The sequence below is a fragment of the Carassius auratus genome, chromosome 15 (genome assembly GCF_003368295.1).
Source record: "Carassius auratus strain Wakin chromosome 15, ASM336829v1, whole genome shotgun sequence".
Taxonomy (NCBI): Eukaryota; Metazoa; Chordata; class Actinopteri; order Cypriniformes; family Cyprinidae; genus Carassius; species Carassius auratus.
The window spans coordinates 10812703-10825944 of record NC_039257.1 but is presented as its reverse complement, the minus strand read 5'-3'; the positions used below and the strand labels follow the sequence as shown (position 1 = coordinate 10825944).

The window sequence follows — 13242 nt, the reverse complement described above, 5'->3', positions numbered from 1 at the left end:
ATTAATATTTAATCTTCGGTTTATGAGACAACACTTCAACCATAATCAGATCCGATGGGGGTATGACATAACCAACTCTTAATTAAGACAACTGACAACAAACTCCTCTAAAATAAGACTGTTCGAGCCGGTAGAAACCAGCCTTTTATTTAGCATTAGTCAAGAGCTATAAAGATTGACAGGGAGCCACCTTTCATAAGTGCTTTTAGTTTTATTGTGTTGTTATTGCATAGCAAATTTCAGTCACAATTTGTTAGTTCAAACATTTTTTCAATCAAATATTAATTAAGGCAAAAGATATGGAAAGATTACAAAAGAATCTAAAGCCTTGTCTTGGATACCTTACTTTGTAAACCTTGTCTAGAGCACCATTTCACACCCAAACATTGTTTAAAGAGTTGACCCATACACACAGCAGCATGACACTCCTACAATTAATTTATGATAACAAAATACCCAGAATTCTCCCTGAATACATATACATAGTAAATGGCTTTTCATGGCAAAAATTGTCATCATGCAACAAGGAGAAGTTTTCAAGTACTTATCTGAAGTATTATGGCGTGGTGAATACTGACTTTTCCCTCAAACAATCAAATAAAACAAATTTCTCACAGTGTTTTCTCAAAATGACCTAATCAGCATATGGATATGTGAGTAGATGGAAATCCCTTTAAAGGAAAACGCCACCTTTTTCCATTTTTCACTGTTCTTCAACCCTCTACGAACACCTTGGCAATTGAATCACCATTGGCTAGTAAATCGTTTTAGTTTATTTGCCAGACTGATATACTGTATGTGTGTATATATATATATATGATAGAACTTTAGTCATTATGATTAACTTGGTAACCAAGTATGAATGCATACACATTTTAACTGAATTTAGGACTGGTGGTGGTGCCCTCTGTCATTCAGTGTTTCTGAAACAAAAAGGGAAAGAACTAACAATAATACTCAAATGATGATAATATTAATAATATGAATTCTACTAATAAGAACAGTAAAAAAATACACTAAATATAAACGAGCTGCTGGATTCATGAATATTAATCAGGTTGTGTCCGTTCGCGGGAACTAATTTGCTGAAATTAAAACAGGGATGATAATAAGTGGGCACCAGCCAATGAGATTGCCGTTTGTGTATTAGTTCCGCCCACTTCGCGCATGTGAGAGAAAGTGACGCAAGTCGTGTGACTTCACACTAGATTATAAAGTAACTTACGCCAAATACAAAGTGAAACTCTGAAGTGCTCAGTCAGAGAGTGTTCGGCGGGTGTAAAAAATATATGTCCTAAACTTAGCCTCCAACTTAAACACTGGCGAGTAAAATATGAGAATTTATTAGCCATTGGTTAATACTAGACATAATTTAGTCGCCAGAATGAAGATTTAGTCGCATATGTGAGTGATTACTTGCAATGTAGAGGGTTGTTCTTCCTTCAACTTAGACGAGTTGATATGGAGGGGGAGTTCTCAGGAGTGATGATATTGCTGCGCCGAGGTTGAAGTGCTGCGAAGTGCTTTTCCGACCATACATTATAGTTATAATTTTTTATCCACTTAGAAAATCGCCATGTTTTATTTTGTGCCACCATACTTGTAACTACTTGTGTAACAGTCTTTAAATAGGGAAAACATGGAAGTGTTTGGTGGCTTCGAAATTCATCCATGTTCGGATCCTAAGGAATGAATGGTATTAAGCTAAACGCTAACATAGTGGCGCCCTGGGACGGGAGAGGTACGTCAACTCGTCTAAGTTGAGCGAAAACATACTGAAATGTAGAAAAACTGTGGCATTTTCATTTAAAATCTAACTGGGAAATATTAAGGCTGACTGGATTGAAATATGGCTACAAATTTTCCCAAATCCCTTTAGCTTGGATATGACAGTTATTTTATTTTATACCGGTCCCTGTTCCCGTATCACTGCTCTTTTCCAGTAAGCGCAGCATTTGCCTCACAACGCTCTCCACTCGTCGGAAGTGCATCTTTTTCCAGAAACTCTGGTGCTGTTTGCGACCCCATTCCAGGTCTTTCAGGAAGACCAGCAGTTGCTCGCGTACACGGCCTCTGTCCCAGGAAAGAGAATTTTTTCCAATAACGCTCAGAATGGGATGCCAGTCCTCTGAGATGTCTGAACCCTCCGTTACAGATGCCAAGACCTTGACCCGCCGGCCCTCCTTGACCCGAGGACCACCACGCACGTACAGCGACTGCTTGCCCACATCAGTAAGCTGGTTCAGGTACAGGCTGAGAGGAGGTATGAGTATAAAACATCTATTACCATCAGATGGATTTATAAGTAAGACACATGTGATTGAACTATGCAAATGTATTGTTGTACTCACTGTACTGTGTGGATGCTGGGATGTTCGCGACAGGCATCGACCAGAGTGAGAGCTGCACTGTCTCCAATGTTGTTGTAGGCCACATTTAGCTCTTGTAACATTTTATGCTGGCCAAGGCTCTCGGCCAGCAGCTGTGCCGATTGGTCCCCGATGCCTGTGTGCATCAGATTCAGCCGCTGCAGAGAGTGGTTACCAGACAGAGCTTCCAGTAGATGGCTGATGCCGGTGTCCGTCAAGTAGTTGTCACACAACCTATGATCACAGCAACAGGAAATTCATGAAAAAAGCACAAGAAACACTTTTTTCCTGAATATCATCACAGTGATTCAAGGGATGAAACTAAAAAAGTAGTTTATGTATCTATTCATTTTTCTGGATTAAACGGTTAAACAACGTCATAGTTGTACATTAACATTTAGTAGTAACTTCTTTCTTTTTCTCACAAAATGTTTTATCTAAGACTATTAATGTATTGGTAAATACAGTCAAATACTAAAATAATGTGCCAAATTATTTATTATAAATACTGCAAATTTAGCATTTATTTCAAAGAAGTGAAATAAACGAAATCCAGGTAAAAAAAAAAAATACAGACACACATAATTACCAAAATAAATGAAAAAATACAGAACAAAGCTGAAATTACATAAAAAATGGACAAATGACGGATGAAAATCTAAATTATGAATAGCTTAGCAACTAAATGAAATAAGTTTATTTTTGAAGGGCACTATAATAAATTGGAAATTAAAACTAAACCAGAACTCAGCAACTAAAACTGAAATAAAAATTAACTAAGCATAAAAAGTTTATTTACAAATAATACAAATGACAAAAACACATCAAACTATAACAAAAAATCAAATAAAATGTAACTAAAATAATTAAATAACTTTAACCGAAATTAAAATGGGTTAAACATTAACAGTATATTTGCAATATTAAAAATAATAAAAATTACAAAAACACATAACACAATGAATAAAAATGTAAATAAAAACTGAAAATATAAAATATAAAAATATAAAAACTCATTCAAAACTTTATTAAAGCTATTGGTATATAAATACTACTAAAACAAATACACTAATAAATATATACCTTTTGGGATGTTTTTATCCTGTGTCTTTAGAATCGGTGAAGAGAGGCAAGGTCACCAACAAATACATTATATAGACTGAGTTTTCCAACTCTTGTAATTGGAAAACAAGCATAAATGGCTTTTTTTATGCAGTTGGAATGTAACCTACCTCCTGAACCATGAATATATCACAGTAATAATGTGCTATTGAAAGTATGCTTACTTTATTGATTTAATAGTACAGTTGGGCTCAAGCAGGAGATCTCGCAGTAGAATACAGGACTCAGGACCCAGGCTGTTAAACTGGAGACTGTAAACACACAGTGAGCAAAAACACACACACACACACACACACACACACACACACATGCATGCTATTAGTTTGTTGATTTCCCAAGCAGAAAATCAATAACTAATTAGGCAATTGTGCTTAGAAGTAATTATTACCAACTGCATTCTGCAAGCAAAGCAACCTGAAGGCAAGGTCCATTAAGACCACAATTTTAAGACCAACCAGTCCTCAGTTATTGTTACTTTCACTCAATAACATGTAACACATTACAAACATTTGTGTTATTCATAAAACTTGAGGTCAGTGTTAGAGGGCACTTCAACTAGCTTCTTTCGAGGATCAGAATTAAAATGAATTTAAAATTAATATAAAACACAAATTTGAAAGTGTTCAAAAAAGAAGTTTCTTATTACATTTTTTAATTAAAAAATACAGTAAAAGATTAATATTGTGAAATTATTTTCTATTTTCTATTATCCCAGACTGCTCAGGTTAGTCAGTTGCCTGGTTTAGGGCACTTTTCATCTGGTCATGTTGAGAGAAGATTATTGTTAGTTAGCAGGTAAGTTCTGGATGGACAGCAAAGAGACACTTTACATAAATCATACATTTAAAACTAATAGTGAAAAATATATTCTAACTATTGGTTTTAAAACAGCAAACTGCTAGTTGATGAGCCCCAAACATGCATTAGTATCAAATTTAGCTATAGAGTATCTAAAGAGCTTATGAAGTCAGATGTTCAGTATGCTTAAAAGGTTTCCAGTTTTATGCATAGAACTACTTGGCTCAAGCATGCAAAACATTGACTAGTTTTCTCTATAGTAAGTGCATGTCTCACTTGAGGTTGCTAGTGTGCCGGAAGGCTGGCCAGAGCATCTGAAGTAACTCTGGAGTGATGTGGCAGGAGGAGAGGTTGAGCTCATTCAGGTGGAAGCTTGAGCTTGTGCAGCTCAGAACTATGCTCAGCACGAAGCACTTGTGTGGCGTCATGCGCACAGTCGACAAGTTGATGGTCTTGATGGACTGGAGGACTTCAGCTGTGAGTCGAGGGTTCTGGAACTCATAAAGTAGGACCAGAAGGTCCATGAGCTCCTCTGGAGGCTGCTTCTTCTGGCTCTCCTTGATCAGGTGTTTCCTCAGCGCATGGGTGATCTGAGAAACCGTCTGACTCTTGATGCTGCATCCGAGCTGGTCTAACAGCCTCCGGTTCCCGTAATGAAGAAGTCCTCCCATGAAGATAGGGTAGAGCTCAAACGCTCTTGTGTAGATTTCCTCCTGTGGCTGTGGACCATGCACTCCCAGGAGACTTTGCTCCACCTGGTCCAAAACATCTTCATTGAAGCTGTCCTCCGAACGAAACATTTCCGCCGCCATAGTGTTTGCGATACGCCCTTTGCTGAGGCTGTTAACTCGCTCGAAGAGTTTTGGGAACAACTTAAGCAAGTTGAAAATGGCGAAGATTCGGAAAGGTATTATTTTGGAGAGGATGCCCAGGAGGCTTGTGATGTCCTCACTGGCCTGTCCCAAAGCCTCAGAAACCTCTTTGGTCAACTTCTCCAGAACGCTTTTGTTCTCGCCAAGAACGACGTAGAGAGCAGCTAGATATTCCTGCATGGCGGGAACAGCAAACACATAGCGTGTACCACCAGATTCTGGATCCGTACCATGATAATCTCGAGGAACCAGAAAGAAGTCAAGCACATCTGTGCGAAACACCGCCAGTTGTTGGAGTTCTTCATCCGTCTTGGTCTTGCCACCAACCCACTGCTCCAGTTCATCAGCGGAGAACGACGTCCGCTTGTTGGTAACGCCATCAAAAGCTAGTTTACCAACAGTACGGACCACATAGAGCATTAATGAGTTCTGTTGCTCTTGTGAAGAGACGTTTCCATCCACAGTTATCACTTCTCCTCCAAAGTTGAGCCTCATGAAGCTGGTGTAGATGCCAGTGAGGGTTCGAATTGGTGACTTTGTATCAGTAAAATGCAGTAAATGAAGAGTGGCGCATGTGAGCCAGCAGTAAGATGGTAAGAAGCAAGCGGTTGCTAACTGACTCTCCCGCTGTAGATTTAGGTAAAACATCTCTATGAGTGTCTCCGCTGCCTTGCCCGGCTTGCCTTCATTCTGTTGCAAGAGCCTGCTGGTGAAGTAGGCTCTCTGGCGATCAGGATCATTGAAGCCACAGATTTGTACAAAACGATTTATGTATTTTTTAGGAACTCTGTCCACGGCAGATAGTCTGGTTGTAACCAAAATGCTGGCCTGTAAGAAAAGCAACAGCTATTAATTACAATAAACGTTAATCTAAAGGTGAAAAAGTAATTGGCCACATTTAAGTTTTCAGAAAGGTATTTTTGAATACATGTGGTTTCATATGATTTTGAAAGACTTTTAAACCATTTTTTAAGTGTAGTTGACTCTCTAATATAATGTAGTGTAACCAAGTATAAAGCAATGAATGAATATATTATTTAATATAATATTAATAATAATAATTAAAATAATTTTAAATATATGTGTACACATCTTAATCATTATTTTCCAAAGAGTTATAAAAGAGTTTTAAGATATATCAAAAAAGCAATATCATAAATTAATTTATAAATATGAAAAAACCTGCTTTGTCATAAAAGTCTCAAATGATCTAATATTATAAAAGACTTACTGACCCAGACACACATGCTCTTTAGGATATTTCCCTTTGTTTTTTTTATTTTTTACTGTATGTTGGTAGCACCACATGACTTTGAACTGTTTGACAGTAAAAAAAAAAAAAAAAAATCATAAAAAAAAACTTCACTACTAATAAAAATATAGTAATTTAATTATTTTGATGAGGCTTTTTCTTCATGATGCTAATTTTTTTTTAATAAAAACATAATAACTAATAATAAATTATTATTATTTATATTATTTTAAAAGAAATATATATATATATATATATATATATATATATATATATATATATATATATATATATATATATATATATATATATAGATAGATATGTAAATACAAATGTGCATATCAGAACAGGTGTATTCAAGTTACTGTATTTATGAAGTGCATTTTATTGTATTTTTAGTAAATTACGGTTATAGATCTGGACAAAAATTAGTTTGATGTCAATAACCGAGGCTCTGCCGTTTACATCACCAAACCACCATCGATTTAATCTGGAACATGGCATCATCCAACATGCCAGGTCACAGCCTAAAAAACCTCAAAGAGTAAACAGCTGAGCCTCATACCTCAGGTAGCAGGTACTTCCTCAGCAGATTAACAACAACAGCCCCCGATGAGAGAGCCTCATTGGGATCGCTGCATAACTCTGTGGAGCCGATGCGGAAATCCAGCTTCATCTTCTCCATTCCATTGAAGATGAAGAGGACATCCTTAGCCTTGTCAAAATCTCCACTAAGATAAGGTGTCTTGCGAAGGTGCATGTATTTCCTGCCCACGAGGTCTCGAAGGGATGTTGGTTTGGACAAAGGGGAAATGTCCTCACAAGAGAAAGGCAACACAAGTTTGAACTGGGAGAAAACAGATCCAGCACACCAATCCAGCACTAGTTTACGGACGACAGTACTTTTCCCTGTGCCGACAGCCCCATACAGCAAAACATTGAGTCCTCGTGCCTTGTTTCCATTATTGTTACCATCAAAGAGCTGCTCAACTGTGAGAGAGGGACGTGTGGATATGCTTGTCTTTTCTTTGAAGGGACTAAGACCTCTGTCCTCATCTGGATGATGCTCCAGGATAAGTGGCTGCACATGCATAGTTTCGGGAGAAAAGTAGCCACCAAATTGCCTCTCCTCTTGAGGAAGGTGACTGAACCATAATGTCAGCTTCTGTTTGTGGATCTCAATGGGATCTGCGGGTTAATTATAATACAAGCATAAAAGATATTGTTTTTTTATGAGCTGAAAGGGCTAACAGAGTGATGTACCAACTAAATGTAAATGATTCATGAATAAACACACCTGTGATGGGTTCATAGGTACAAAAGAACCTAGGATTGAATCCAGAAATGGAATAGCACATAGATGTTCTCAATTCTCTCCATGTATATCTATAAGAGCTTGTCGTCTTGCTGATGAGGCGAAATACAAGTAATATCAAAACATATTCAATGAAAACAGTAGACAAATGCTGGATTTCTAAGTATTATTATTATACTTACGCTGGAAATGAAAGATGATGGTGATTTACACCACCACAGATTCCATCTGATCGGAGACTTGTGTTAAAGGCTGAAATAAACAATTGTTATTTCTGTAACTATACAAACCAAATAAAATAATTTTCAGTTTAAAAAAAATATATATATTCAGCAAGGACTAAAAAAATTAAAAAAATATTAAGCAGCCCAACTGTTTTCAATATTGCTAGTAATAAAAAACATTTCTTAATCAGCAAATAAGCATATTAGAATACATTCATCAAAGTTCACGTGGGACTGAAAACTGGAGTAATGATTCCTGAAAATTCTACTTAAGAATAAATTACATTTTGAAATGTATTACAATAGGAAACAGTTTTTACAATATTACTGTTCATACTGAACTTTTGATTAACAGATTTTAAATGTTTTTAAAATGTCAAACACCTACTCTTCTTAAGAGCCCTGGTGTGAAGGTTGCAGCAGACGTCTCTTGGTGAACCCTGGCATCTCCATCTTAACACTTCGGCTCCTGATGGCCTCCCAAATCGCCACATTTTGACTTTAAAATAACACCTAAAGGATGATATGTTTTATCATAGTGGAAAAAAAAGAATTGTGTAGAATATGTCAACAGTCAACAGTCAACAGTCAACACAGTAATGTTAATGTACCTGACAAAATCAAGCCAAACCTTGTAAGGTCCCTCCTTCGGCTTTGTGTTTCAATGACACATGATGCCTACACAGTTCTGTCATACACATATTTGTTTAACAACACACCCAAAATGTTAGTTTTGGTCTAATATCTAAAGAAACCATGTAATGCATCACTAATGTGGCATCTAAAGTACCTCCTCCAGACAGGTGTTGTATATATATATATATATATATATATATAGAAACAATTCTTCATATGCAAGATTGCTTGAAATTCATCAGGTGACAGTAATGAATGACCAGTAAGGTCAAGTAATCTGTCCTTGTCTGTGTGTTTAATACACAACAGAAAATGTTTTCCCTCTATGAGCCAGACACTATGAAGGTGTGACCTGTCACCACACCTGTACCTAAACCAACACTGGAAACTCATTTTTATTAAGTAATTTACAACACAATTCATCCAGCGACCAGTTTAGACCAGTGGCTGTCAAAAATATGAGGTCAGCTGAATGTTGTACATCTTTATATTTTAGTGTTTTAAACCATTTTAATGATTAATATAACTACATTTAAATAATTGTAAGATTTATTGGGGCCCCTTTTTAAAGTCACAACTTAAACAGGGTTCCCACACCTTGATTAAATTCAAGGACTTTCCAGGTCCAATACCATCAAATTCAAGGACTTAATGTGGGGACACATTTTACGTGAGAGCGAGGTTACATCATGTTACCTTGTAAGATACGTTGTTACAGTTTTCATATGTCAAACACAACTATGCAAAAAAATCTTCTTCTTTGCATTCATTTTTAGCCATATGACAGAGATCTGATATTCTATTTGTTGTATTTCTGTTTTGAAAAGAGCTTAGGCTCATGTAACCAGAAGTTTTAAGATATACGAACATGTTTTTAAGTTTTTCTTGCCTCATGGGTTTACATTATCTTAACAAGCAAAGCAATTCAACATTAATTCCCAGGTAGTTTTGTGAACCATATATTCGTTTTCCAAAAAGAGGACAGTGGGTGTGGGCAGGGCGGGGCAGGGCAGGGCAGGGGGCTGAGGTGTGGTAGGTTGTTGATAAAAGTAGTGCCTAATGTAGTGCAATGACCATAACCCAAATATCAAAAATATGTCATTTCCATACATAAAATACATATTTTACAGTCAATGTTATGCATATTGATCATAAACACAGCTAAAGAGCTTCCTGCCAGTGGCCCTCCTTCACAAAAATTAACATCTAGCACAGTTTTATCATAGGCAGAATGCAAAATGTTTCAATCCAAGCATTTTAGTGAAATGTAATTAAACAACATTTCAAACCTTTAACCCACGATGAAACTCAACCCAGTTTAAAAGTAGCCATAGGGAGAAAAAATGCAACCTGTCACCACAGAACACCGGATTAACAGTCCCTCGCAAAATACAAAATAAAAAAACGCACTGGCGACTGTAGAAACCAAAAGCCGAATTCCCGACATTTTGTGCGATTCAGAATTTGTTTTGCATTTTTTTAGGTCAGAAATAGGACATGTCCGGGAAAAGAGGAAATATGGTAACTCAAACGTCATGGCAACATACAACACAAGTATCTCACACGCGAAACTCTTAACGTAACGCATGATGCACGTAACTAATGTAAATCAAGCTAGATTTTATAAATAGGCCACGAATTGTTCACCAGAGAGAAAAATGTGGGTTTGCACAAAATAAATTCAAGCACTTTCAAGGACCTGCATCAATGTATGTATATTTTCAAAAACTTTCCAGGCCCTTGAAAAAAACTAATTTCAGATTCACAAACTTTCAAGGATTTCAAGGCCCCGTGGGAACCCAGCTTAAAGAAAAGTGATAAAGCATAAAGTGCTATTAACAAAACTGTAGCTAGCCCTTTGTATATTGCAAAGTGTTGCTTTTCCACGTACTGTATACAGTCACTACATCAACCACTCATTTTTGACTCATAACAAAAAAACAGAACAATGTTTAAAAACTGCTATGTGACAAGCTGTATAGTAAACAAATAAAAAAATCGATGTTTTTATGAGCTTTTAAAAAACGATCATTTAAAGTCAGCAAGAAACAGAAGTTGAGATTGTCCATTTGACGGCTTCTGATATGGGGGGGTGGGGGGGGGGTAGGGCAGTGAACTGTACAAAATAATTTTCAGAAGTATCAGTGTTAAGAATGAATATGAATAAGTCAGTTCTGTTTCTTGTCAACAAATGTTTTTTAAATAATTTCCCTACAATTCCAATTAAAAACCAAGTAACATATTTGGGAGTTGTTATATGTAAAGATGAATATTTGCGTAATGATTTACATTTCAATCCAATTATTACTAAAACAAGTAAGAGGTTTAATATGTGGTTGCAAAGCGATTTGTCTATTCAGGGGCGGTATTTCTGTCGAAAGCTGAAGGTATTTCCAGATCAGTCTATACATCCTTATCATGGATATTCCTCCTAAAGTTACAAGCAATTGGATAAAATGCTTATTCATTTTATATTTTGATTACTGGTTTGAAAAAAATATTATAGCAGTTAGCCAGCTCCTAAACAATGGAGTTTTATTAACGTATAAAGAATTTTTGAATAAATTTAAAATACCAGTTAAACCTAAGGAATTTGCAGTTGTAATGGATGCAATCTCTCAAAGAGTTTTGTTTCTTCTTAGAAATGCATCACATAAGAAAGATTTTAATTTTGAAGAGATCAGGAGTAAAATATTTATTGGTAATACAAATACTATACAAAATAGAGTCTCAAATAATTATATTAGGAATATACTTATAACATTGTTTACCCCCAAGCTCGCTTTTTCTAGTCTTCTGTATTTAAAGATGTGAGTTGGCCTAAAGCTTGGCGAACAGTAGACAAATTTTATATTAATAATAAAGTAAAAGAGGTTTCTTTTAAAATAATGCATAGAATATATCCAGTTAAACATGCTGGAACGCTTTAAATTAGAAATTGATTACTCTTGTGATTTTTGTAAAGGTGAAAAGGAAACTATTTTTCATTTATTTTTTTCATTGTATACATACAAAAATATTTTGGATTGATATGGAGTTTTTTTATTAAGTAAATATTGGACATTTCTTTGCAGTTGAGTGGATATGATATAATAATATACTTCAGTGATCATGGAGTTGAAAAAGATGAAGCATATCTCATACAATTGTTAATTTCAATGGGGAAGTTTCATATCCATAAAATGAAGTGGTCAGGCTCCAAACCAAACGTTTCTCATTTTCTAAATGATTTCAAGCTGTATTGTAAGATTCTATGTAATTGCACAAGTAGAAAGCTGCTTTAAAATAATCTGCTTGTTTATGTAAACTATGCATCGTAAATATAGTTATTACTGAATTTGATCTTTTAATATTACTGTTTTCAATATATAAAGGCACTTAAAATGTTTTACAAAGTTTGTCGCACTGTTTAATGATTGAAAAAAATGCCGCGGGTGCTTAATATGGATTGCAAATGGCCAATACTTTTCCATTTTGTTCACATACCTTTGTTTTATTCTTTTGAGAGGTGCGATATTTGCGATGTTTTGCCCTCCAGGGCTTCGAGCCGGTCACGTGACTGAAAGCTGCCACTCACTAAAAAATAATACTGTAAGTTCAAAACTCATTACAATATAATTTGTTTTTATTTTGTTTTGTTTTTCACTTGACTTGTATAGCTCTGCCTCTGTCACAATTTCTTTGTCTATAAAAATTATCCACGTGCAATTTTAAGGTCAAACTGTTTGTCTGTAAAATGTAAACAGTATCCGTCGCATGTGTCTGTCATGCATACTCGATCCTAAATGGAAGATTTCCTATAACGTTTGTTCGATTCTGGAATTCGACTCATACTCAGATCTTATTTGGTGTCAGAAGGGTCATAAAGTACGTTTAATTTCAATATTTATAAAACACCGTTATGTGACATGAATCAGAGCAACATAACGACTACTTTTATAAACAAGAGCAACCAGACGTAACGATTAAGGTGCTGGTAATTGTTGTAGATCTTTACCTAGTCTAGACGCTCTATATAGGGTTAATTCTTCACTGATTTTCCCAAGTCTCTGCCAGCGTCCTGACACTCGGGTCACAGCCGAGGTAAGCGTCCATTCTTCGGCAGGACGATGACAACGTTCCGCTCTGAATGTCTTCCTGCTAAGTCAGTCAGTAACTGTAGTACCACCCACATACACACATTTCAACTTTGACCTTTTATTTATGACGCTGTAGCTAAATTCAAATGACTAAATAAAAGCTATCCTACCAGCAGCTATAAATCTAAAAAAGACAAGCTTTCTTCAGGATACTGCTTGGGTTTTAAATTTGCCACTGCCACCAGTTAATATATTGAGTCAGCAAAATCATACTGCCTTTCACAATTTTATTGGTCCACCCAAGGAATCTAATTTATTTTACAAAATATTAGGCTACACAATGTCTGAAACAAGCTGTTTTACTTTGGACAACCCTGATCAAACTTACACACAATCTTCCGTATCAAGTCCAACAGGTTCTATATATGGACCTGTACCGGGTTCCTCCAAGATGATGAAAGTCTCCAACCCGAGGCATTCGGAGTATTTCAAAATAATTCTTGGAAAGACTCTTCCATGAAGCTTTTAAGGGTGGGGCTGCTTTAGTTTCTTTCGCACATCCTATTTTTCCGGTT

General features: G+C 36.0%; 1 protein-coding gene across 3 annotated transcripts; it reads right to left on the bottom strand.

Moving 5' to 3' along the window:
- Window positions 1–194: 194 nt before the first annotated feature.
- nlrx1 (NLR family member X1) lies at window positions 195–12752 on the bottom strand. Of its 3 annotated transcripts, XM_026282337.1 has the most exons (10): window positions 12586–12752; window positions 12075–12164; window positions 8341–8465; window positions 7911–7980; window positions 7711–7820; window positions 6979–7601; window positions 4566–5989; window positions 3656–3742; window positions 2352–2603; window positions 195–2253 (listed from the first exon to the last, which is right to left on the bottom strand). In XM_026282337.1, exons 3-10 carry the CDS (start codon window positions 8444–8446, stop codon window positions 1899–1901), a joined length of 3027 nt encoding a protein of 1008 aa, XP_026138122.1. In that variant the 5' UTR covers window positions 8447–8465; window positions 12075–12164; window positions 12586–12752; the 3' UTR covers window positions 195–1898. The 3 variants fall into 3 exon arrangements, with proteins under 3 accessions (XP_026138122.1, XP_026138121.1, XP_026138124.1); XM_026282336.1 differs by lacking the exon at window positions 12075–12164; XM_026282339.1 differs by lacking the exons at window positions 3656–3742; window positions 12075–12164.
- Between the last annotated feature and the right edge of the window lie 490 nt (window positions 12753–13242).